Raw genomic sequence first — 24,751 nt, forward strand, 5'->3', positions numbered from 1 at the left:
CATCTACTAAAGCTGTGTTTTAATTTGGGGCTACCATTAATCAAAATACCTTATCTTGAATACACTTTATTTTTGTACTTGTTTTCAAATCTGTAATGATGTTTACATAGCTGTCTCCCTTACTAGATGGGGCATTCTGTGAGGGCAGGGTTCTTGCTTCATTTGTTACTGTATTTTTAGTGGCTAGCCTAATTACTGACACATGGTAGGTAGCTAAAGCTATTCATTGTGTTGAATTGAATTGAACTAGAGATACTTAGCTTAGTTGGGAGAAGAGAGAGAAAAATAATCTCAGTCTTTAGATAATTGAAGTATCCTCATGTGGAAGAGATTAAGTTGTTTTCTTTTTTAAAAAAATTTTTTTAAATGTTTATTTTTGACAGAAAGAGAGAGAGAGAGAGATGGAGCATGAGCGGGGGAGGGGAAGAGAGAGAGGGAGACACAGAATCTGAAACAGGCTCCAGGCTCTGAGCTGTCAGCACAGAGCCCGACGCGGGAATCAAACAGACCGCGAGATCATGACCTGAGCCGAAGTCACACGCTCAACCGACTGAGCCACCCAGGCGCCCCAAGATTAAGTTTTTTTCTGTATGGCTTCAGTGGGTAGGCAAACCAATGGTGGAAGTTTCAAGAAGTTTGTAAATGTTGAGTTGTCTAAAGCTAGGTAGCACTGTCTCAGGAGGTACGGAATCTATCACCAGAAGATTCATTTGTGACTGGTTAACTATGGAAATAATTCAAGTATTTAATTGTTCATTTATTTCTTTACTCATTTATTCAAACATATATTGAGCACACACTGCTCTAGGTGTTGGATATTAAGACAGAATAAATCATAATTCCGCCCTTAGGGAACTCAGACCCAGCAAGCAAACGGAAGTATTAGCAAGGATTACAACCCAGGGTGCCAAGAGGTTGTTATAGAGGTGTAATGGTAATACCCTGCAGAGAGTTGACAGGAAAGGTTGCCGAGGAGGTGACTTTGGAGTAGAGTTGACCAGACAGACAGAAAGAGAGGAGTCCTAAGCAGAAGGAACAATACATGCAAAAGCTCAAAAGTTAAACTTTTTAGAACATAGTAGTGGTATTTCATTTGGATTATGTGGCCTCAAAATACCCTCCAATCCTAAGATTCTGTGTGCTAGCTCTTTAACTTAGTGTATTTTTTTCACTTCCTGGCAGATATTATGTGTATGTGTGTATTTCAGTTGTCATTTTTTCATAGGAAGCAAAAACAGTAACCTTCTTCTTTGATTTTTGTTCATAGTCAAGTTCATCCGAGAAGTAACACCATATATCAAGAAGCCATCATTAGTATCAGATCTACCGTGGGAAGGTGCATCTCCTCAGTCACCAAGCTTTAGTGGCAGTGAGGACTCTGGTTCTCCAAAACACCAGAACAGCACCAAGGACAGGAAGGTCATCCCTCTCAAAATGTGCTTTGCTGCTAGAAACCTAAGCATGCCGGATCTGGAAAACAGGTGAGCTGTACCTAAGAAGAACATCATTTACAGCTTTATAAACTTAAGGACATGTTGCAATATAACTTATGTATATTTTTAATAATATGACTGTTGACTATATTATACGGAGGAAAACATCAGCCTGAGATGAGTGAATAATCTTTGGAGTTCCATATTTAAATTACTTCACACACATATGTACATGTACTTATATAGAAATATTTTGGAAAAACAGGCAGGAAATTTAATGGTGGTTACTACCAGGGAGTGAAATAGGATTAGAAGGTAGGAGAGGAAGGGCTTCTGCTCTTCATTTTATATTTTCTGGAGTGTTAGTCCTTCTCTCAATATGAAATTACTCTATAATTTTAAAAAATCTTGTTAAATTTTTTTAAATGTCCCCTTAGATGGAAACTCCTTATATTGTGGCTAGTGTATAGAGTCAGAGATTTGATCATAGGTATGGCTGCATCAACTAGCAATGTGATCCTGGCAAGTTAATGTCTCTTGAGTTTCCATATTATTTTTTTTAAAGTTTGTTTATTTTTGAGAGAGAGAGTGCAAGTGAGGGAGGGACAGAGAGAGAGGGAGACAGAGGATGCAAAGCTGGCTCTGTTGACAGCACAGAGCCTGATGTGGGGCTTGAGCTCATGAACCGAACTGTGAGATCATGACGTGAGCTGAAGTTGGATACCCAACCGACTGAGCCACCCAGGCGCCCCTTGAGTTTCCTTATTTGTAAAAAGAGAGAGCTGGATTGAATAATTTTTTTTTAAGATTTTATTTTCAGGTAATCTCCACACCAAATGTGGGGCTCACACAGCCCCAAGACCGAGAGTTACATGCTTCACTGCCCAAGCCAGTCAGTGCCCCCAATCTAATTTTAAAGCAACCAATGTAATTACTGATTCAGTATCAGTGTTAATTTATTTATTTTTTGAGAGAGAGAGAGAGCAGAGGAGTGGTAGAGAGAGGGGGGGAACAGAGGATCTGAAGCAAGCTCTGTTCCACACTGATGGCAGAGAGCCCCATATGGGCTCGAACTCACAAACTGTGAGATCATGACCTGAGCTGAGGTTGGACGATTAACGGACTGAGCCACCCTGGCACCTCTGGATTGGATAATTTCTTTTTTTTTCTTTTTTAATTTATTTATTTTTGAGAGAAAGAGAGAGAGAAGGGGGGGAGGGACAGAGAGAAAGGGGGACAGAGGATCCTAAGCAGACTCTGCACAGACAGCAGAGAGGCCTGATGTGGAGCTTGAACCCACGAACTGTGAAATCATGACCTGAGCCGAAGGCAGCTGCTTAGCTGACTGAGCCACCCAGGCTCAGTTTGCTTTCTTTTAAAAGTTCAAGATATTATAGAAATTGTTTCGAGTTACATATAGGTTTATTTTTGAAAGATTGTGTGCATGTTAAATCCTATCAAAATACAGTAAACGTTAGTCTTTAATGAAATGCTCTATTTTTTTCATAAAGTAAGAATTTAATTTGTAAAGAATCACTTCTGCCTCTTAAGCCAAAATTAATTTTTTTCTTCAAATGAGATATACTTATATAGAGCCTTTGGTTAATCATGGACCTAAAAAAATTAGTAGGGACCACAAAGAAGGAACTAGAATAGAGAAACAATGTGATAAAGAGCGAACAGCAACTAAATTTATCAACTGGTTGTCAGGCTGACCAAAGTTTTCAGGCTAAGTCTCTTCATTGTAAATCGTTTCTGAGAATGAGAATAGACTATTTGTTGTCTTAGTCTGTTTTGGCTGCTGTAACAAAATACCATAGACTGAATGGCTTATAAACAACAGAAATTTATTTTTCACATTTCTGGGACAGGATAGGAATCTAAGATAAGGCGCTGGCAGATTCAGTGTCTGGTGAGGGCCAGCTTCCTGATTCATAGGTGGCTATCTTCCTGCTATGTCCTCACACAACGGAAGAGTCTAGAGAGCTCTCTGGAGTCTCTCTTATGAGAACACATATCCCATTCGTGAAGTCTCTGCTGTCATGGACTTATCACCTCCCAAAGGCCCCATGTCCTAATATTATCACATTGAGGGTTAGGGTATTAACATATGAATGTGGGGGGGCACAAGCATTCAGTCTACAGCACCCTTAGTGCTGCTGATATAGCTGGATATTAGAGAAAAAGCTAAAGTATTATAAAGTTTCTGTAGAACTCTGGGGTGTCGGGAGTGGGGAGAAAAAGAAGGAGGAAGGTGATGTGACTTGGCTGTATTATTGAAGGTTGTGCTACTTTATCTTCTACCTAGACATCTTTTAGAGCTCATTAAAACTTGGGGCTGCATTCTCTGTAGCATAAATGGTAAATGCTAAAGACACTGGGTGCATGATCAGGTTTGAAATAGGCCTTCAAAACCAATTGGAGAGGGCAGTTTGGGATACAAGAATTGTATTACACCTTGCTCTTCAGTAAGATGTGTTAGTCTTCTGAACCGTGTTATAAAATACAAGGAAAGGTCTTAAAAGATTCAGGCGATTGCAGATTCTCAGTCTTAATGCTGCAAAGTAATTTGTTTCTCATATTACTTGAAGTACTAAAATTTGTAGATAGTTTGCTTTTTATAAAATATAAATTGGAAGAGATTCAAAGTTATTTCTATATCACTCTTACTTGCATTTCAGTGTGCTGACTAGACAAAAAGAGAAGAAGTAGAATTACAAGTACCTGGCAAGATTATGCATAACTTCAGTTATGTCCACAAGAATGTGAACATCTATCTTGTATGTCTTAGCAGTCAGAACTGCTAAGTGTTCAGAACCCATTAACTAATTAGATAGAAGTTAGGATGATGGGCTTTGTAACTTTAGCCAAGCTATTTGTTTTCTGTAAACCTTGGTTTCCTCCTATATAAAATGAAAGCTTATGTGCAGATTAAATAAGAGAATGATTGTAAAATTGACATAGTAAGCTTTCAGTATACTGTTATTATAGGGGCCACGTCCTTAGGACCTTAAATACATCCCTTAATTCCCCTGTCCTGTTTTCTCTGTCTGTAAAATTGACATAATAACGCTTGCTCAACTAGAGTCTTTTAGAACTACTTCAAGGATAAATAAGATAATATCTATAAAATCACCTGAAGCTCTTTGATCCTTAAGTTTATCTTAGCTCTGTCACAGGAAAATGTCATGACAAGTAACATAGCTGCAACATTTAAAGCCATGTTAAAAAATAGTCCATTGTGGTAACAGTAAAAACAGGTCTCGTTAGGACATCTGTGAGCAAAACATTTATCAAGTTGCAGTTTTATATAACTGACCATATTTCTGTTTGAAAACTTTAATCTTCAACACAGTCTCTTGTAAAACTCAGAGCAAGAAATAGGCCTGAATGTTCCTAATGTGGAAAATACTTAATATGGTTTTTAAGCCCTTGGTAGGCATGTGGTTTCCCATCATTTTTTTTTTTTTTTTTTTTTTTACTAACATTTTATTGTGGAAAATCTTCCAGCATGTAGCAAGGTCAGAAGAATTCTATAGTCAACATTCATTTTCCCACCACCTAGATTCTCCATGAACATTTTACTATACTTGCTTTAGCACAGATTGACCCATCTATCCATCCATTACTCCCTCTTACTTTTTTTTGGATACACTTCAAAGTGAATTGCAGATAATATATTTCCCTCCTAAATACTTAAGCATGTATATAAATAAGTAGTTGGGTGATTCATTGTAGTTTTTTTTTTCCTTTTGAGGAAATATTTACATATAATAAAAGGCACAAATCATAAACTTTGACAAGTGGATATAGTTTTGTAACCCAAGCATATCAGGATAAAGAACATCGCCATCACCCTGGAAAGTCTTCTTGTGCCCCTTCTCAGTCAATTCTTTCTCCCACCTTTGAAGGTTACCACTGTTCTGACTTTCTAGTATAGATCAGTTTTTTTTTCTTTTAATTTTTTTTTAACGTTTTATTTATTTTTGAGACAGGAAGAGACAGAGTATGAACAGGGGAGGGTCAGAGAGAGGGAGACACAGAATCTGAAACAGGCTCCAGGCTCTGAGCTGTCAGCACAGAGCCCGACGCGGGGCTCGAACTCACGGACAGCGAGATCATGACCTGAGCCGAAGTCGGCCGCTTAACCGACTGAGCCACCCAGGCGCCCCAGTTTTAACTATTCTAAAACTTTGTATAAATGTAATTATATGTACTCTTGTGGTAGAATTATTTTACTCAGCCTAAAGTTTTGAGATTCATTTATCTTGTTGCATATATCAAAAATTTTTTATCCTTTATTGCTGAATGCTACGGTGTTATATGAATATATCACAGTTTCGTTGTCTATTTTCCCATTGATGGGAGTTAATGTTAATAAAGTTAGAGTTTAGCAGTTAATTCCAGTTCAGAGTTAATATTAATTAATATTAATAGAGTTACTATGAATATTTTTGTACACCCCTTTATAGACGTATATTTTCATTTTTCTTGGGTAAATTCCTAGGTGTGGAATTGCAGGGTCTAAGAGTTTAGTTTTGGGGGTGCCTGGCTGGCTCAGATGGTAGAGCATGTGACTCTTGATCTTGGGGTTATAGGTTCAAGTGTCACACTGGGTGTAGAGATTATTAAAAATAAAATCTTTAAAAGAAACAGGTTTAGTTTTCCAAGAACTGCTAGACTTTTTTCCCAAAGTGATTGTGCCACTTAAATGAATACTATTATCAGTAAATTAATACTGTATTAACAAATTAAATACACCAGCAGTATATGAGCGGTTTTGTTGTTCCACATCCTCACCAACATTGGTGGAGTCAGTCTTTTTAATATTAACTATTCTGGTGGTATGTAGTGGAATCTCTTTTTGGATCGTCTTTCATTTCGACATAAAGTTTATTTGACATGAGAGGGGAAACATCCTTTTTTTCTGTTTTACTACCTTGATTTAGTTTCAACATCTAGAGCTGAAAAAAGTGCTGATCATCAGAATGAGTAAATAAGGAGGAGGAAGTTTGTTCTCAAGACCTCACTAGATGCTTCTGATAGTTTTAGGCAGTTCACTGTGGGAAGTGAAAGCTAAATAAATAATGATTAAGTCCAGAGAGAGAACACGAGCCCATTCTTTCACAAACGGCATTGTGGGCAGTACGGAGTTCAGCAAGGACAAGATGTTCTCAAATGCTGCTCTTCAGGGAACCTGGGTGGCTCAATCCGTTGAGCGTCCAACTCTGGGTTTTGGCTCAGGTCACAGTTCTTGAGTTCAAGCCCCGTGTGGGGCTCTGTGCTGGCAGTGTGGAGCCTGCTTGGGATTCTCTGTCTTCCTCTTTTCTGCCCCTCCCTCACTTGTGCTTGCTCTTTCTCTCTGAAAAATAAAATAAACATTTTTTTTAAAATGCTACTTTTCATAAATATAAATCTTTAACCTTGAGGTGGTTCACAAAGTCTTGGTCATCTTCACATTGGCTATTTTCCACATAAAAGCTAAATTTTGGCTTTATGACCTATAAAACAATATGATTGTTACTGAATAAAATATGTTATCTCCAAGACTTTACTAAAAGAAGAAATAGGCAGGCTAGACTTACAGAATCCTATGTTCCGGTGTACCTAAACATTGATTTGATTCATCTGATCAAAATGTACTTGCATTTCTCAGGAAATCCTCAGTGGTTTGATTAGAAGCCAAAACTTTTCACACTGTAGCTGTCTCCTCCTCTCTCCTGTAGGCTGAACAATTACTGGCAGACTGCCTTCAAATTTTTATTAGCAGAGTTTTCATTCGAGTTTTTCTTTTAAAACAGTAGTAGACTTTCTGAAATACTTTGTCTCCTTTATCAGTTCTGGGGCTCCTTTTCCAAAGACAAAGTCTTCTGCATCCTAGAATCCTCAGTCCTGTTTTGGAGTCTCTTTTCGGTTTCTTGTAAGTTAATTTTCTATTTCACAATCTGTTCTTAAGAAACACTTAGATTTCAGGGGCACCTGGGTGGCTCAGTCAGTTGAGCGTCTGACTTCGGCTCAGGTCATGAACTTGCGGTTTGTGGGTTTGAGCCCCACATTGGGCTCTTTGCTCACAGCTCAGAGCCTGGAGCCTGCTTCAGATTCTGTGTCTCCCTTTCTCTCTGCCACTCCCCTCCCCTGCTCTCTCTCTCTCTCTCTCCAAAATAAATAAACATTTAAAAAAATACAAAAAAAAACCAACCCACTTAGATTTCTCTTTTCATGAAAAATTGGTGCTCCTGCCTTATAAACTAATGTACTGTCTGTTTTCATCTTTTTCCAGCCTAGTGGTCCTAGTATCTTATCCTGTTTAATCAGGTTTAGTTTTATTTTATAACAGATTTATTTTCCATTCTTCCAGTTATTAATAACTAGGATCTTTGACATCAGGATTTTCAGACTTTAGACTGTGTCGAAGGAGTCTGAGAGACTGTCCCAGAAACAGTATGAAGTGTAAAGGCTTTTTCAGAAGGTGAACATTTTGTGCCTAGAGAAGGATGAACAGATTCCTATCTTTAGTACTAAGTAGGTCAGTAGGAGGAGTGAAAGAAATTTCTCGTCATGGTTTTGCGACCAAACTTTTTAGCATGTGTTTAAAGGATGTTAAGCTGGTTACAGTGCCAAAGCAGCCAGGTGGAAATAAATGGCCCTGAACAACCAACCTGACAGAAGGACTGAATTAGGGACATCACTGGCTCTTCTACCAGTTGAGTGGGATGAGAGCGGATATGAATCTTTTGCTGGGTTGAGGGTGGGGCAGTCACTGGCTGCTGGGTGTGGGAAATGCTGGAAGAGACTTTCAGCCAGCCTCTTCATTTTAGCTGTGTGTTTTACTCCCACTCCCAGAGGTAACTGGTGCCTCTAATTTGCTCATCCTCTTCAGTATTCTGTAATATGGATTGGCTGGGATTTTACCCTCCCCATTTTTCTTAAGTCTGCTAAGTCATTTCACTCCTCTTTCTGTTTGCCAGCCTCCAAAATTTTGTTGTAGTTGCTCTTCTCTGTTCTTTCTTGTAGGATTATGCTCTTTATTTTTATTTATTTTTATCTTTAAGTGTATTTATTTACTTGAGAGAGACAGAGACAGCATGAGTAGGGGAGGGGCAGAGAGGGAGAGAGAGAGAATCCCAAGGACGCTCTGTACTGCCAGTACAGAGCCTGACGCAGGGCTTGAACTCACGAAACCATGAGATCATGACATGAGCCAAAACCCAAGAGTCAGATGCATAACTGACTGAGCCACTCAGGCACCCCAGGATTATGCTTTTTGTTTATTAGAAACATTTTTAATGTTTATTTATTTATTATTAAAAAATTTTTTTTAATGTTTGTTTTTGAGAGAGAGAGACAGAGTGTGAGTGGACAAGGGGCAGAGAGAGAGGGAGACACAGAATCTGAAGCAGGCTCCAGGCTCCGAGATGTCAGCACAGAGCCCGATGCGGGGCTTGAACCCACGAACCGTGAGATTATGACCTGAGCCAAAGTCAGATGCTTAACCGACTGAGCCACCCCAGTGCTCCTATTTATGTATTTTGAGAGAGAGAGAGAGAGAGAGAGAGAGAGCGCACACAAGCAGGGGAGGGGCAGAGACAGAGAGAGGGACAGAGAGAATCCCAAGTAGGCTCCACACAGTCAGCGCACAGCCTGACATGGGGCTTGAACCCATGAAATATGAGATCATGACCTAAGCTGAAACCAAGAGTTGGATGCTCAACTGACTGAGCCACCAGGTGCCCCAGGATTATGCTGTTTAAAAGTCCCCTTTAGAGTCTCCTGGCTGGCTCAGTCAGTAGAGCATGTGACTCTTGATCTTGGGGTCGTGAGTTCGAGCCCCACAGTGGGGGTAGAGATTACTTACAATCAATCTATCAATCAATCCCCTTTAAAGTTTGCTGATGACTTCTTAGATACAGCACCAAGAGCACAATACAGAAAACAAAAAAATTGATAAGTTGAACTTCATGAAAATTAAAAACTTCTGCTCTGAAAAAAGACACTTGTAATAGGGTCTCCAGGAAAACAGAAATAGTAGGATAGATGATGGGTGGATAGATGGATAGGTAGATGGATGGATAGATGGATGGGTGGTTGGTTAGATGAATGGATGGTTAGATGGATAGAGAGGTAGCTAGATTATAGGAATTGGCTTAGTGCACTATGAAGGCCAGTCCTATGATCTGGTGTCTACAAGCTGAAGAACCAGGAAAGCCATTGGTGTAATTCAGTCTGAGTCCAAAGGCCCAAGAACCCAGAGTGCAAGTGTGCAAGAGCAAGAGAGGATGGATGTCCCAATTCAAGCAGAAAGCAAATTCACCCTTCTTCCACATTTTTGTTCTCTTCATGCCCTGACTGGATTGGATGATGCCTACTCACGTTAGCAAGGGCCATTTTCTTTCTTTTTTTAAAAATATTTATTTATTAATGTTTATTTTTATTTTATTTTATTTTATTTGTTTGAGAAACAGAGACAGGGCGTGACTGGGGGAGGGACAGAGAGAGAGGCAGACACAGAATCCGAAGCAGGTTCCAGGCTCTTAAGCCATCACTACAGAGCCTGATGTGGGGCTCAAACCCATGAACTGAGATCATGACTTGAGCCAAAGTCAGATGCTTAACCGACTGAACCCCCCAGTCACCCTTTTTTTTTTTAAAGAGAGCACAAGCAGGGGAGGGACAGGGAACGTAAGGACAGAAGCTCCAAAGTGGGCTCTGTGCTGACATCAGACAGCCTGATGCAGGGCTCAAACTTACGAACCACAAGATTATGACATAAGTTGAAATTGGACACTTAATCCACTGAGTTACCCAGGCACCCCAAGGCCATTTTCTATTGATAATGCTACTTTCTTCCAGAAAAATCCTCACAGACACACCCAGAAATAATGTTTTGCCAGGTATCTGGGCATCCTTTAGCCCAGTTAAGGTGACACATAAAACTAATTTTCACCCACTGTTAAGAGAATGAAAAGATAAGCCACAGATTGGGAGAAAATCTTTCGTGAAATACTTATCAGATAAAGGACTGGTATCCAAAATATACAAAGAATTTTTTTTAATGTTTTTTATTTATTTTGAGAGAGAGAGAGAGACAGAGACAGAGAGAGAGAGAGAATGAGCAAGCAGGGGAAGGGCAGAGAGAGAGAGAGGGAGAATCCTAGGCAGGCTCCACGCATTAGACGTGGGGCTTGAACTCACAAATCATGAGATCATGACCTGAGCCGAAATCAAGAGTCAGACTCTAACTGACTGAGCCACCCATGTGCCCCTCAAAGAATTCTTAGAACTCAACAGTAAGAAACCAACCCAATTAAAAATGGGCAACAGAGTGCTGCTATAAACTCTGTTGCCCATTTTTAATTGGGTGTTAAAAACTGAGAACAAACTGAGGGTTGATGGGGGTGGGAGGGAGGGGAGGGTGGGTGATGGGTATTGAGGAGGGCACCTTTTGGGATGAGCACTGGGTGTTGTATGGAAACCAATTTGACAATAAATTTCATATATTAAAAAAAAAATGGGCAACAGATCTGAACAGACACCTCACAAAGAAAAAATGCAGATGGCTAATAAGAATATGAAAGGTGCTGGGGCTCCTGGGTGGCTCAGCTGGTTGAGCATCCAACTTTGTCTCAGGTCACAATCTCACAGTTCATGGGTTCAAGCCCTGCATCAGGCTCTGTGCTGACAGCTCAGAGACTGGAGCCTGCTTCATATTCGGTATCTCCCTCTCTCACTGCCCCTCCCTCTGTCTCTCTCTGTCTCTTTCTCTCAAAATGAATAAACATGAAAAAAAAATTTTTTAAAGAATATGAAAGGTGCTCAACTTCCTATGTGATCAGGGAATTGCAAATTAAAACAAGGAGATACCACAATACGCATAAAATCCGAAACACCAGTACCAAATGCTGGAGAGAAATGTAGAGCGATGGGAACTCATTCATTGTTGGTAGGAATAAAAAATGGTACAGAGACTTTGGAAGACAGTTGGCAGTTTTGTACAAAGCTAAACATAGTCTTACTCTATGACCTAGCAGTTGTGCTCCTTGGTATTTACCCAAAGGAGTTGAAAACTTATGTTCTCACAAAGACCTGCACACAGATGTTTATAGAAACTTTATTCATAATTGCCAAAACTTGAAAGCAACCAAGAAGTCTTTCAGTAAGTGAATGGATAAAAAAAATTGTGGTACATCCAGACATTGAAATATTATTCAGCAATAAAACAAAAACAATAAGCCCTTAAGCCAAAAGAGACATGGTGAAACCTTAAATGCATATTGCTAAGTGAAAGAAGCCAGTCTGAAAAAGCAACATACTGTGTGATTCCATGGAGATGGTAAAATGATTAGTGGTTGCCAGAAGTCAGGGCCAGGGCCTGAATGATGGAGGAATCAATAGGTGGAGCAAAGGGGATTTTTAGAGGAGTGAAATTATTCTCTATCAGTAATGGTAGAGATATGCCATACATTTGTCAAAACTCACAATATACAACACAAGGAGTGAACTGGGATTTTAGTTCCTAATATTGTATCTGTATTGAGGGGCGCCTAACTAACAATTCTTAGGGGCACCTGGGTGGCCCAGTCAGTTGAATGTCTGATTTTGGTTTAGGTCATGATCTCATGGTCTGTGAATTCAAGTCAGGTCTCTCCTCGGGCTCTGTGCTGACAGCTCAGAACCTGGAGCCTGCTTCGGATTTTGTATCTCCCTCTTTCTCTGCCCCTCCCCCTCTTGTGCTTTGTTTCTCTGTCTCTCTCTCTCTCAAAAAATAAATAACATTAAAAAAAAATTTTTTAAAGGAATATTGTATCAGAATTGACTCATCATTTGTAACAAATGTACCCTACTAATGCAAGATGTTAATATTAAGGTATATTATGGAGAGGCAAAGAGGGGTATTTGGGAGTTCTCTATAGTTCTTACTCATTTTTCTATGTAAACCTACTCCTGCTAAAAGAAAAAGTCCGTTAAGTTTTTCAGAAATCCCCTTTAATTGTATTTAGTGGGATTTCAGGAAGGAATAGACTAAATGTGTGTGCTGCTCAATTGCTGTGGTATATAGGGAGTTCTAGAAATACTGGAAATACTTTTTTTTTTTAAGATTAGTATAAGTAATAAAGAAAATATAAAACAGCTTACTTTGTGTTTATATTCACACATTAATAATCTAGCATTGTATTTTATAGATAACTACTTGTCATTAAGTAAATTTACTCTAAGTTTGGCTACTTTAATGATTAGACAAGCAGTTTCTCTGAATAATACAATTATTAACTCATCCAAAGAATTAAAATAGAAATTATTCTACCTTTTAGTGTAATAGTTTATTGTTATTGAGTATAATGTACTGTTTTAAATCTTCGTCCCATAACAGATGTATAGCTATTTTTCTTCTAGAGAATATAATCAGTTTTTTAGACAATAAATATCTTGAAGGGATCCCTGGGTGGGTCAGTCGGTTGAGCGTCTGACTTTGGCTCATGTCATGATCTCGTGGTTCGTGAGTTCAAGCCCCATGTCGGGCTCTGTGCTGACAGCTGGGAGCCTGGAGCCTGCTTCAGATTCGGTGTCTTCCTCTCTCTGCCCCTCCCTGCTTGTGCTCTCTCTCTCTCTCTCTCTCTCTCTCAAAAATGAATAAATATTTAAAAAACATTTTTTTAATAAAAAATAAATAAATACCTTAAATACCATGACAGCAACAATTGATATAGTGAAAAATAACATCAAAAATAATAAATAATAAATATGATAAAATAACATGAAGTACTAGATAAAGGTCAATATGAATACTAAGGTATTTGTTTATCTTCCTCTTTCTACTTTTGCTGCCTTTTAGGATGGATGAATTCCTCCTATCTAGGAGTCTGTCCTCCTGGTGAGCTCTGTGTAGATTTTCTTGGGTCCAATTAAATCTCCCCAGGCCATTTCTCTCTCTACTGTAATCCATCTTACATGCTACCATAAGATTATTTCTGATTAATTTATTTTACAGTTTTTAATTGTGGGAAAATACACATACCATAAAATTTACCATCTTAACCATTTTTTTGAAGTTTATTTATTTTTGAGAGAGAAAGAATATGAGTGGGGGAGGGGCAGAGAAAGAGAGGGGAGAGAGGGGATCCCAAGGAGGCTCCACACTGTCAGCACGGAGCTGTACATGGGGCTCGAACTCAAGAACCACGAGATCATGACTTGAGCTGAAATCAAGAGTTGGATGCTTAACTGACTGAGCCTCCCAAACTCCTCCCATCTTAACCATTTTAAGTGTATATATAGTACCACAATCTCAAGAACTTGTTCATCTTGCAAAACTAAAACTCTGTACCTATTAATTAGACAACAATTTCCTATTCCCCCCCTCTTCTAGCAACTACTCTTCTGGTTTTTGTTTCTATGAGTTTGACTACTATAGATACTTCATATAAAGTGCACTCATACAATATTTCTCCCGTAGTGGCTGGCATATTTCATTTAGCACAATGTCCTCAAGGTTCACCCATGTGGTAGCTTATGTCAGAAGTTCCTTCCTTTTTCAGGCTGCATAATATTCCATTGTTTATATAATACCACATTTTGTTTATCCATCCCATCGGTGGACATTTGGGTTGTTTTTACCTTTTGGCTATATGAATGATGCTGCTATAAACATGGATGTACAGATACCTCATAAAATTATTTTTTAATTGTTTTGGTATGTTGTTCCCCTGTTGAAAATCCTCAGGATTCCACATTGCTTACCTATTAGTATCCAGACTTAACCTACTACTCAAACCCCCTAAATTTTGGTCTCAAGCTACTTCTCACTATATGTAGTTATAGGATAGGAAATCAAATAAATAAATTCATTAAAACTGTAAAATAAAAGCAAATAGCTTATGACTTGCTATCTAAAGATTTTTTTCTGACTAGTATGAACTTTCTAGTATGGGCTTAAGTGAAGTTTTGATTGTTCCCAGATTTTATTTTATGTTGTGGCTATTTTCTAGAACTTCTTGGTCTTTTGGCTATTGCCCTAGAACTTTGAAGGCATATAAAACATGGATAGACTGATAACTAGATGACTAACTCTAGTGTGAGGGCAAGTGAATGATAGGTGAGTAGGTAATATAAGGTAGATGTGTTTAAAACCTGCTTCAGGGGCGTCTGGGTGGCTCAGGCGATTAAGCACCCAACTTTGGCTCGGGTCATGACCTCATGGTCAGTGAGTTCGAGCCCCATGTTGGGCTCTGTGCTGACAGCTCAGAGCCTGGAGCCTGCTTCAGATTCTGTGTCTCCCTCTCTCTCCTCCTCTCCCGCTCACACTCTGTCTCTCTCTCTCTCAAAAATAAATAAACATTTAAAAAAATAATAAACAAATAAAACCTGCTTCAAAGCAGGACACTAGCTCAGTAAGTGTGCCTCAGAGGTATAGGGGCCTCCCCTGCAGTCCTGTTTCACCCCTACCATCTTGCCTCCTTTAAACAAGAACTTCATAGTAATCACAGTCCTTTATAGGAGCACTTTTTGTAACCTGTAATTTCTACCTTCCCCATTAGACAATAAGTCCAATGAGGATAGAGATTATTTTTTTTCTTTTTCACCACTGTATCTCCAATGTCAGTGTCTCACACTAACTGACATATAGTAGGTGCTCAATAAATGTTTATTTAAGAAAGGACAGACTGACCAATTGACAGTGAATATTTGCCATATTAACTGTGTCAAATTAAAATACTTGTAATCATAAAGGGTTTAGAAATGTGGCAAAAGAGAGGGGCGCAAACTTCAAGGCAGGAATGCTAGTATCATGTAAACTGCTTATCTTTGACAGGTGGTGTAGGATCTCGTGACAGTGCTTCAAGGCAGGAAAAACTGTCTTCAGAAAGATGAAAGAATAAAAAGATCTGTCCTTGGTCAGTAGCAGTTGGTCAGTTTCTAACCCACCAAGAAGAACACTCCTAAGAGCTTTTTCTTTTTCCCATTTTGAAAGGTACATATGTTCCCCCGTTAGAGCACAACATTTATTTGACTTTTAAAACTCATCTTGGCAAAAACTTTGACCAAAGCAGAAGAAAGCACTCAATAAGTTGCTTTCTAAGAAATTTGACCAATGTACTTGTAAAAAAAATTTAGCAAATTCCTAAAGGTTACTTTTGAAGTATAGACTGTTCTCAGTTGAGCACTGACAAGTAATAGTTATAGAGTTGAAGATATCTTAACTGTTTTTCTACTATGACTCAGTGGCTGATTTAATCATATAATGTTACCCAGATACTAAAAAACAGTTTCAGATTTTCATAAAGAGTCATATTCTTCAGTTATTTTCTCTTTTCTTTATTCCACATGGTGGAAATTTCAGTTCACTATTTGGCAGTCAGATGTATTTACCAAGCAATACCTTATACCAGAATTTTCTGCATATTTAAAAAAATATCAATTCCTTCTTTACAATGTGCCTATGACATTCAACAAGCATGGTTTCCATTTCTTTGACATGGAAATTAAAGCAAAGTGAGGTGTTTTACTATAGGCCATACAATAGGTTCCTTCATTTTAGGTCATTACGTTAACACACTAAAACAACAGACCCAGCAGTTAGTCTTTCTGATGATTATCTTTCCATATGTAGTTTTCTCTGGAACTGGACCCTAAGGAATTAAGAGAAAATATCTTTATTCTGGGATTTAAAATTAAAATAGATTTCCAGTTATGTTTGTTGCACTCTGGCAGGTTTGATGACTTCTGATCTAGCTTACTGTTTGTTTTTTTTTTCTTTTTCCACACAGATTGATAGAACTACATTCTCCTGATAGCAGGAACACGTTGATCCTACGCTGCAAGGATACAGCCACAGCACACTCCTGGTTCGTAGCTATCCACACCAACATAATGGCTCTCCTCCCACAGGTATTGGCTGAACTCAATGCCATGCTTGGTGCAACCAGTACAGCAGGAGGCAGCAAGGAGGTCAAGCACATTGCCTGGCTGGCAGAACAGGTGGGTTGACAGGCAGGGCAGGGTCCCCCTGGGTCACCATTCAGAGCCAAAGTGTTTCCCCCATTTCATATATCTGTAATATTTATCATGCGGTCAGGTCCTGGATATCTAGCTTGCAGATCTTTTGTTTGTCGGTCTTGTGTTTCTCCTCCCTATCATTTAGTTATTTGTTGCTAATTATCACCTGCACCAGAAGAACTGACTGTCATGATAATCATCATTACAACATAACTAAAAAGATAGTCTTATTACCATCTCTGTCCTTAATGACAGAGGGTAATTTTCATGATTTTAGAGTAGGATCAGCAAAATTTTTCTGCAAAGGGCCAGACAATGTCACAACTACTTGACTCTGCAGTTGTAGCAAGAAAACAGTAGTAGACAGTATGAAAATGGAGAGGTGTGGCTCTGTTTCAATAAAACTTTATTTACAGAAACAGGTACTGGGCTTCATTTGGCCCATAGGCCCTAGTTTCACAACCCCTGTTCTAGTCTACTGTCAAGAGTTTCAGGGCCAGAAAGCTTACTCCCCTGTTCTGAGAAAAGCATAAAATATGCAAATTATCTTATAAGCCATTCGATACAAATGTACAGGTGTCTTCCACAACTACAAAATGAAAAAAGGAGAAACAAAACCTAAGGGGACATTGGGTAAAAGGAAAGGAAAAACTTAATCCAAGTTAGATTAAATCCCATTTTGACGGAAGGGAGACTCTGAGTATACATGATGTTACAGTACATCCTTCTTTTGAGTCTTTCACTGTCAGCTGGGGCAAAAGTTGTTGAAAAAGGAAGACTGGACTAAGGGTTCCAAGATGAGTGTTCAAGTGGTAGTTCTGGCTTTCACTGGTTTTAGATCTTTTTAAAGGTTTCTTCATCACTTTGAATCCTAAATCCCTCATGTGTGTCCAGGGGGGCAGGGATTATGTCAATATCAGCCCAGGAATATTTTGTTCTTTTGTTTTTGTTTTGTTTTAACTACAGTTTGTGAGGTCTGGCCTTCCACCTCAACAGGGTTCTGATTTGATAGATCTTTGGTGGGGCCCAGCAGTCTTGTTTGATAGCTTCCCAGGAGATTGTATAGAGACCAACTTTGGACTCTACTAATCTGTTTTTCTTATGACTCTAAAATTTTATAAACATTTCAGATAATAATTTATAATATATTAGAACACAGAATTAACGCCGTGATAATTTTGAGGAAGTATAATTAGGATAACTAAGAAGAGAAGAAACTAATGAAAGTCATGGTATAAGTACTTTTGACTTTGAAAGTTTTAGTATTTTAGTTATGTTTATCATTGTTTCTAAATTTTTTTAAAGTTTTTTATTTTAATTTCAGTATAGTTAACATACAGTGTTATATTAGTTTCAGGTGTACAATATGGTGATTCAGCAATTCTATACATTACTCACTGCTCTTCATGGTAAGTGTACCCTTTAAATCCCATCACCTATTTCACCCATACCTCCATCTACCTCCTTTCTGATAACCATCAGTTTGTTCTCTATAGTTAAGAGTCTGTTTCTTGGAAAATTAATACCTACTCTTCTTAAATTATTCCAAAAAATAGAAAAGGAAGGAAAACTTCCAAATTCATTCTATGAGATCAGCATTACCCTGATACCAAAACCAGATAAAGACACCATTAAAAAAGAGAACTGCAGGCCAATATCCCTGATGAGCATAGATGCAAAACTTCTTAATGAAATACTAGCAAACCAAATTCAACAATATTATTAAAAAAAATTATTCCCCACAGTCAAGTGGGATTTATTCTGGGGTTTTAAGATGACTCAGTATTTGCCGAAAATCAATCAATGTGATACATCACATCAGTAAGAGAAAGAATAAGAACCATATGATCATTTTAGTAGATGCAGAAAAAGCACTTGGCAAGTACAACATCCATTCATGGTAAAAGCCCTCAACAAAGTAGTTTTAGAAAGAACATACCTCAACATGATAAAGGCTGTATATGAAAAACCCACACTGAACGTCATACTCAATGAGGAAAAACTGAAAGCTTTCCCCCTGAGGTCAGGAACAAGACGAGGATGTGCACTCTCACCACTTTTATTCAACATAGTACTGGAAGTCCTAGCCATAGACGTAAGACAACAAAAAGAAATAAAGGCATCCAAATTGGTAAGGAAGAAATAAAACTGTCACTGTTTGCAGATGATGTGATACTCTATGTAGAAAACACAAAAGACTCCACCAAAAAACTGCTAGAATAAGCGAATTCAGTAAAATCACAGTGTACAAAATCAACGTGCAGAAATCTGTTGCATTTTGGGGAGCCTGGGTGGCTCAGTCGGTTGGACATCCAACTTCGGCTCAGGTCATCATCTCACAGCTTGTGAGTTCGAGCCCCACGTCAAGCTCTGTGTGGGCAGCTCAGAGCCTGGAGTCTGCTTCGGATTCTTTGTCTCTCTCTCTCTCTTTCTCTCTCTCTCTCTGCCCGCTCATGCTCCCTCACTCTCTCTTGCTCTCAAAAATAAACATTAAAAAAAAAATTATAGAAATCTATTGTATTTCTATACACTAAACAATCCCATTTATACTTGCACCCAAAGTAATAAGATACCTAGGAATAAACCTAACCAAAGAGGTCAAGGACCTGTACTCTGAAAACTGTAAAACACTGATGAAAGATTGAAGATGACACCAAGATATGGAAAGACGTTCCATACTTGTGGATTGGAAGAACAAATATTGTTAAAATGTCTATACTACCCAAACAATCTACACATTTAATGTAATCCCTATCAAAATATCAACAGCATTTTTCACAGAACTCAAACAAAGAAAACTAAAATATGTATGGAACTGCAAAAGACCCCAAATAGCCAAAACAGTCTTGAAAAAGAAAAGCAAAGCTGGAGGCATCATAATTCCGGACTTCAAGTTATATTACAAAGCTGTAGTCATCAAAACAGTATGGCACTGGGACAAAAGTAGACCTATAGATCAATGGAACAGAAGTGAAAAATCAGAAATAAACCCACAATTATATGGCCAGTTAATCTTCACCAAAGGCAGAAAGAATGTCCAGTGGGAAAGAGAATGTCTTTTCAATAAATGGTGCTGGGAAAACTGGACAGCAACATGAAAAAAATGAAACTGGACTACTTTATTACACCATACACAAAAATAAATTCAAGATGGATTAAAGACCTAAATGTGAGACATGAAACCATAGAAGTCCTAGAAGAGAGCACAGGCAGTAATTTCTCTGACATTGACCATAGCAACACCTTTCTAAATATGTCTCCTGAAGCAAGGGAAGCAAAAGGAAAAATAAACTCTTGGGACTATATCAAAATAAAAAGCTTCTGCACTGGGGCACCTGGGTGGCTCAGTCAGTTAGGTGTCTGACTGCTGATTTCAACTTAGGTCATGATCTCACTGTTGGTGAGGTTGAGCCCCACATTGGGCTTCATGCTGACAGTATAGAGCCTGCTTGGGATCCTCTCTCTCTCCTTCTTTCTCTGCCCTTCCCCTGTTCATGCTCGCTCGTGTGCTTTCTCTCTCTCTCTCTCAAAATAAATAAACAAAGTTAAAAAAAAATAGCTTCTGTACAGCAGAGTAAACAATCAACAAATCTAAAAAGTAGCCAAATGGGAGAAGGTATTTGCAAATGACATATTCGATAAAGGGTTAGTATCCAAAATATAAAGGAACTTCTAAAACTCAACACCCAAAAAGCAAATAATCCAATTTAAAAATGGAGAGAAGACATGATCAGACGTTTCTCCAAAGAAGACCAACTACAGACACATGAAAAGATGGTCAACATCACTCAACACCAGGGAAATGCAAATCAAAGCTACAATGAGATATAACACCCCACACCTGTCAAAATGGCTAAAATAAAAAACATAGGAAACAACAGGTGTTGGCAAGGATGTGGAGAGAAAGGGGACCATTTGTGCAGTTGGTAGGAATGCAAACTGGTGCAGCCACTGTGGAAAACAGTATGGAGGTTCCTCATAAAGTTAAAAATAGAACTACCTTATGATCAGACTACTGGGTATTTACCCAAAGAATACAAAAAACACTAATTCAAAAGTATACATGCACTGTTATGTTTATAGCAGCATTATTGACAGTAGCCAAGGTATGGAAGCAGCCCAAGCATCCATCAATAGATGAATGTCTGTAGAAAATGTGGTATATAGATACAATGGAATATTATTGAGCCATAAAAAAGAATGAAACCTTACCATTTACAATGACATGAATGGGGCTAGAGAGTATAAGGCTAAGTGAAATAAGCCAGTTAGAGAAAGACAAATCACCATATAATTTCACTCATGTGGAATTTAAGAAACAAAATAAACAAGCAAAGGAAAAAAACTAAGACAAATCAAGAAACAGACTCTTAACTATAGAGAACAAACTGATGGTTACTGGAGGGAAAGTGAGGGACGGGTGGGTAAAATAAGTAATGAGGATTAAGGAGTGCACTGGTTGTAATGAGCACAAGGGTCATGTATGAAATTGTTTGAATTACACCTGAAACATAATACTGTATGTTAACTAACTGGAATTAAAATAAAAACTTAAAAAAAAATAAAATGCACTTTTTATCCTCAAAAAAATAAGTGTTTCTTGATTTGTCTCTCTCTTTTTTTCCCCCTTTGTTTATTTGTTTTATTTTTTAAATTCCACATATGAGTGAAATCCTATGGTATTTGTCTTTTTCTGACTTATGTCACCTAGCATAGTAATATACTCAGGGTCCATCCATGTCATTGCAAATGGCATGATTTCATTGTTTTTATGGCTGAATAATATTCCGTGTGTGTGTGTGTGTGTACATATGTATATGTATATATATGTATGTGTATACGTGTGTGTGTGTATATATATATATATATATATATATATATATACACACACACACACAACATCTGTTTTTTTAAGATTTTATTTTTAAGTAATCTCTACACCCAGCGTGGGGCTCAAACCACTAGATCAAGAGTTGTACACTTTACTGACTGAGCCAGTCAGGCACCCCTGTACCACATCTTCTTTAATCAGTTATCTGTCAATGGACACTTGGGCTGCTTCCATAGATTGGCTATTGTAAATAATGCTGCTGTAAACATAGGGGTGTGTGTATCTTTTTGAATTAGTATTTTTGTATTCTTTGGGTAAATACCCAGTAGTATTACAATCCTACTGGATTGTGGGGTAGTTCTATTTTTAATTTTTTTAAGACCCTCCATACTTTTCCACAGTGGCTTCACCAGTTTGCATTTCCACCAACAGTGCATGAAGGTTCCTTTCTCCCCCACATCCTTGCCAACACTTGTTGTTTCTTGTGTTTTTTATTTTAGCCATTCTGAAAGGTATGAGGTGATATCTCATTGTAGTTTTGATTTGCACTCTCCTGATAATGAGTGATGTTGAGCATCTTTTTTATGTCTGTTGGCGATCTGAATGTCTTCTTTGGAGAAGTGTCTGTTCATGTCTTCTCTCTGTTTTTTAATTGAATTATTTGTTTTTTGGGTGTTGAGTTACATAAGTTCATTGCTTCTAAATTTTTATATGCTGAGGGGCGCCTGGGTGGCTCAGTCATTGAGCGTCTGACTTCGGCTCAGGTCATCATCTCACAGTTCGTGGGTTTGAGCCCCGCGTCGGGCTCTGTGCTGACAGCCCGGAGCCTGCTTCGGATTCTCTGTCTCCCTCTCTCTCTGCCTCTTCCCCACTCTCATTCTGTCTGAATATCTCTCAAAAATAAATAAACATTTAAAATAAATAAATAAATGAATAAAATTTTATATGCTGATTGAAAAACTCAATTGAGTAGTAATTGTGCTGTGCTTTCAGCCATGTTAGAAATGTTCATGATTTTAAAAGGTAATACATTCACATGGTTCAAAGGTCAGAATAAAAAGTTAATAGGTGAAAAGTCTTACTTTCCTTTCTGTCCCCCATCTAGCCAATTCCCACCCTTTTCCCCTAGAGAGGTAATCACTTTCATTCCCTTCCAGACAATCACTTGAGAGTGTCTTTATGCAAATAAAAGCAAATATGAACACATATTCTTTTTTTCTATAAAAGAAGACAACATATTATGCATACTACTTTATACCTTGTTTTTTTTCATTAATATATCATGGCAGTCTTCCCGTATCAGTGCAGAGAGAGCATTCTTTCTCATAACTGTATAGTTTTCTATTGTGTGGCCATAATTAAATAAGCACTCCTCCCAGTTTTGTTACAATCTTTTGCCATTATAGGCGATGGTACTGTGAATGACCTTGTAGTTTATCCTTCCATACATATGCGATCCATGGTCTTTGGTTTCCAAGTTCATATATACCAGATAATAAGGGAACCTGTATTATCTGAATATATTTGGTTCTTCAGTTTACAGGAGTGAGTAGTAAAACTTTGGTTAGTAAGGGATTTATCCAAAAATGTAACTGATGCAACAGTTCCTGTATTTGGATATTGAGAGCTTAGAAAGTAGGGGATATTTCTATACCTGGAGAAGAAATCTCCAGAAGTGCTGGGTCCCAGGGTGTGTGAATTATCTATCGCTATATGAAAAATGACTCCAAAACTTAGTGGCTTTAAAATAAATATTTACTTCATATAGTTTCTAAAAATCAGGAATAGGGGAGTGGTATAACTGGGTAATTTTGGCTTGGGATCCCTTGTGACGTTGCAGTCAAACTGTTAGCCAGGGAGCAGTCATCTGACAGTTTGACTGGGGTGTTGGCAGGTCCGCTTCTAGTATGACTCATTCACGTGGCTGTTGGCAGAAGGCCTCAGTTATCTGCCATGGAGGCCTTGGTGCAGGGCCTCCTGAGTGTCCTTAAGACATAGCTCCTGGTTTTCCTCAGAGTGAGTGATCTGAGAGAAAGAACAAGATAGAAGCCACAGTGCCATTTTTTGACCTAGTTTCTTCTGCTTTTTTTCTTTTCATTAGCAGTGAGTTACTAAGTTCACTCTACACCCAAAGGTTCCACCTCTTAAAGGGAAGAGTAGTAAAGAATTTGCGGACGTAATGTTTTAAAAAGGGTATATGCATTTGTAATTTTGATAAATGTTGCCAAATTGCCTTCCATCAGATTCCCACCAGCAGTACATGAGAGCTGTCAGACTTTCAAAGTGAAATTAATTTAGTTTATGCTACACAAAGACAAGTAGAAAGGAGAAAAATAAAGCCACCAGTTCATTACAATATGTACTTTATGGGCCATATTTATGTGGTGAGTCTTCCGATCAATTTTGAGCTCTTAGAACACAGGAGCACATTTTTTCCCCAAATCTTTCCTGCTTCCAAAGAACTTAGCCTAATGCTATGTATACTGTAGATGCTCAGTAATTTTTTTGTGTATGTTTATACATATGTATAAGAAAAGCAGAGAAGTCACTAACTATAAAATATTATCCAAGAACACAAGCTCAGGTTTGGGAAATAATACTAAGTGAGAAAGTTTAATCACTTTGAAAAATCGTACCACTGAACTAATTCCAAGTACTATTTCTAAAATACTCTTGATTTTTACTTTTTTGGGGGGTTATCCAAATCAGAGTATAGGGTGTTCAAGCAAGACTGGATACATTTCTCAGAAGTGTTATGTTGAGTTTATGTATCTGATAAAGGTTGGACTAAGCAAATGCCAAAACTTTTCTAATTGGAACATTGTTTAATTCTTTGAGTGTGAAAATGGTCAAAATAATTTTATATTATATAATCTTTTCAATATAGATAAGCATTTCTTTTGGCATGAGATATATTTATTGAAAATCTTGTATACATGAAGTTGTTTCAGTTGTACTTAGAAAAGATAGTCATTTTACAGGGATAAATTTAGGAAGGATCATTAATTTAACTTTAAATAGTCTCTCATTTATCTGTTTTGTTATTTCACATTGTTAAAAACTCAGTTTGTTTAAAACAGAGAAAACCTATAATACGGGTAGTTGATAACCAATAGATAAGCTCTTCTCTCCATAGGGACTTCTGTCTCTTCATTGATACTGATTTTTATGTGACTGATAGTTTATTTAGTTGGTTATAGTCTTAAAAGAGAATTTTATTTAAGTCCACCAAATGGGGGACGTATTTGCCTTTAAGACCAGTAGTTTTTAGGCTTTTGAGTATTCATTAGAAAAGACAAGACAGCCAAAGAAAGCTTTGTTTCCACAGCTTTGTTCCTGATCATTCTCAAAACGTGTAAAGACTCAAATTAGAACATACACACTAAATGAGCATTACTGGAATGGTTTATTTAGTTTCTTCTCTGTTTTCTATCCTAATAACAAAATAAAGAACAGAAGTACATCACCTGTCAAAAAGATTGATTTATAGGATTAA

At 38.0% G+C, this 24,751-nt stretch overlaps 1 protein-coding gene across 1 annotated transcript in view; it reads left to right on the forward strand.

The window, feature by feature from the left end:
* SNTB2 (syntrophin beta 2) overlaps nucleotides 1-24,751 on the forward strand; it is a 99,758-nt gene that overhangs the window by 44,959 nt on the left and 30,048 nt on the right. The window contains exons 2-3 of the mRNA XM_042917979.1: nucleotides 1,268-1,481; nucleotides 16,196-16,406. Of these exons, the coding sequence (XP_042773913.1) occupies nucleotides 1,268-1,481; nucleotides 16,196-16,406 (425 nt within the window). The remainder of the gene's footprint in view (nucleotides 1-1,267; nucleotides 1,482-16,195; nucleotides 16,407-24,751) is intronic.

The sequence above is a fragment of the Panthera leo genome, chromosome E2 (genome assembly GCF_018350215.1).
Source record: "Panthera leo isolate Ple1 chromosome E2, P.leo_Ple1_pat1.1, whole genome shotgun sequence".
Lineage (NCBI taxonomy): Eukaryota > Metazoa > Chordata > Mammalia > Carnivora > Felidae > Panthera > Panthera leo.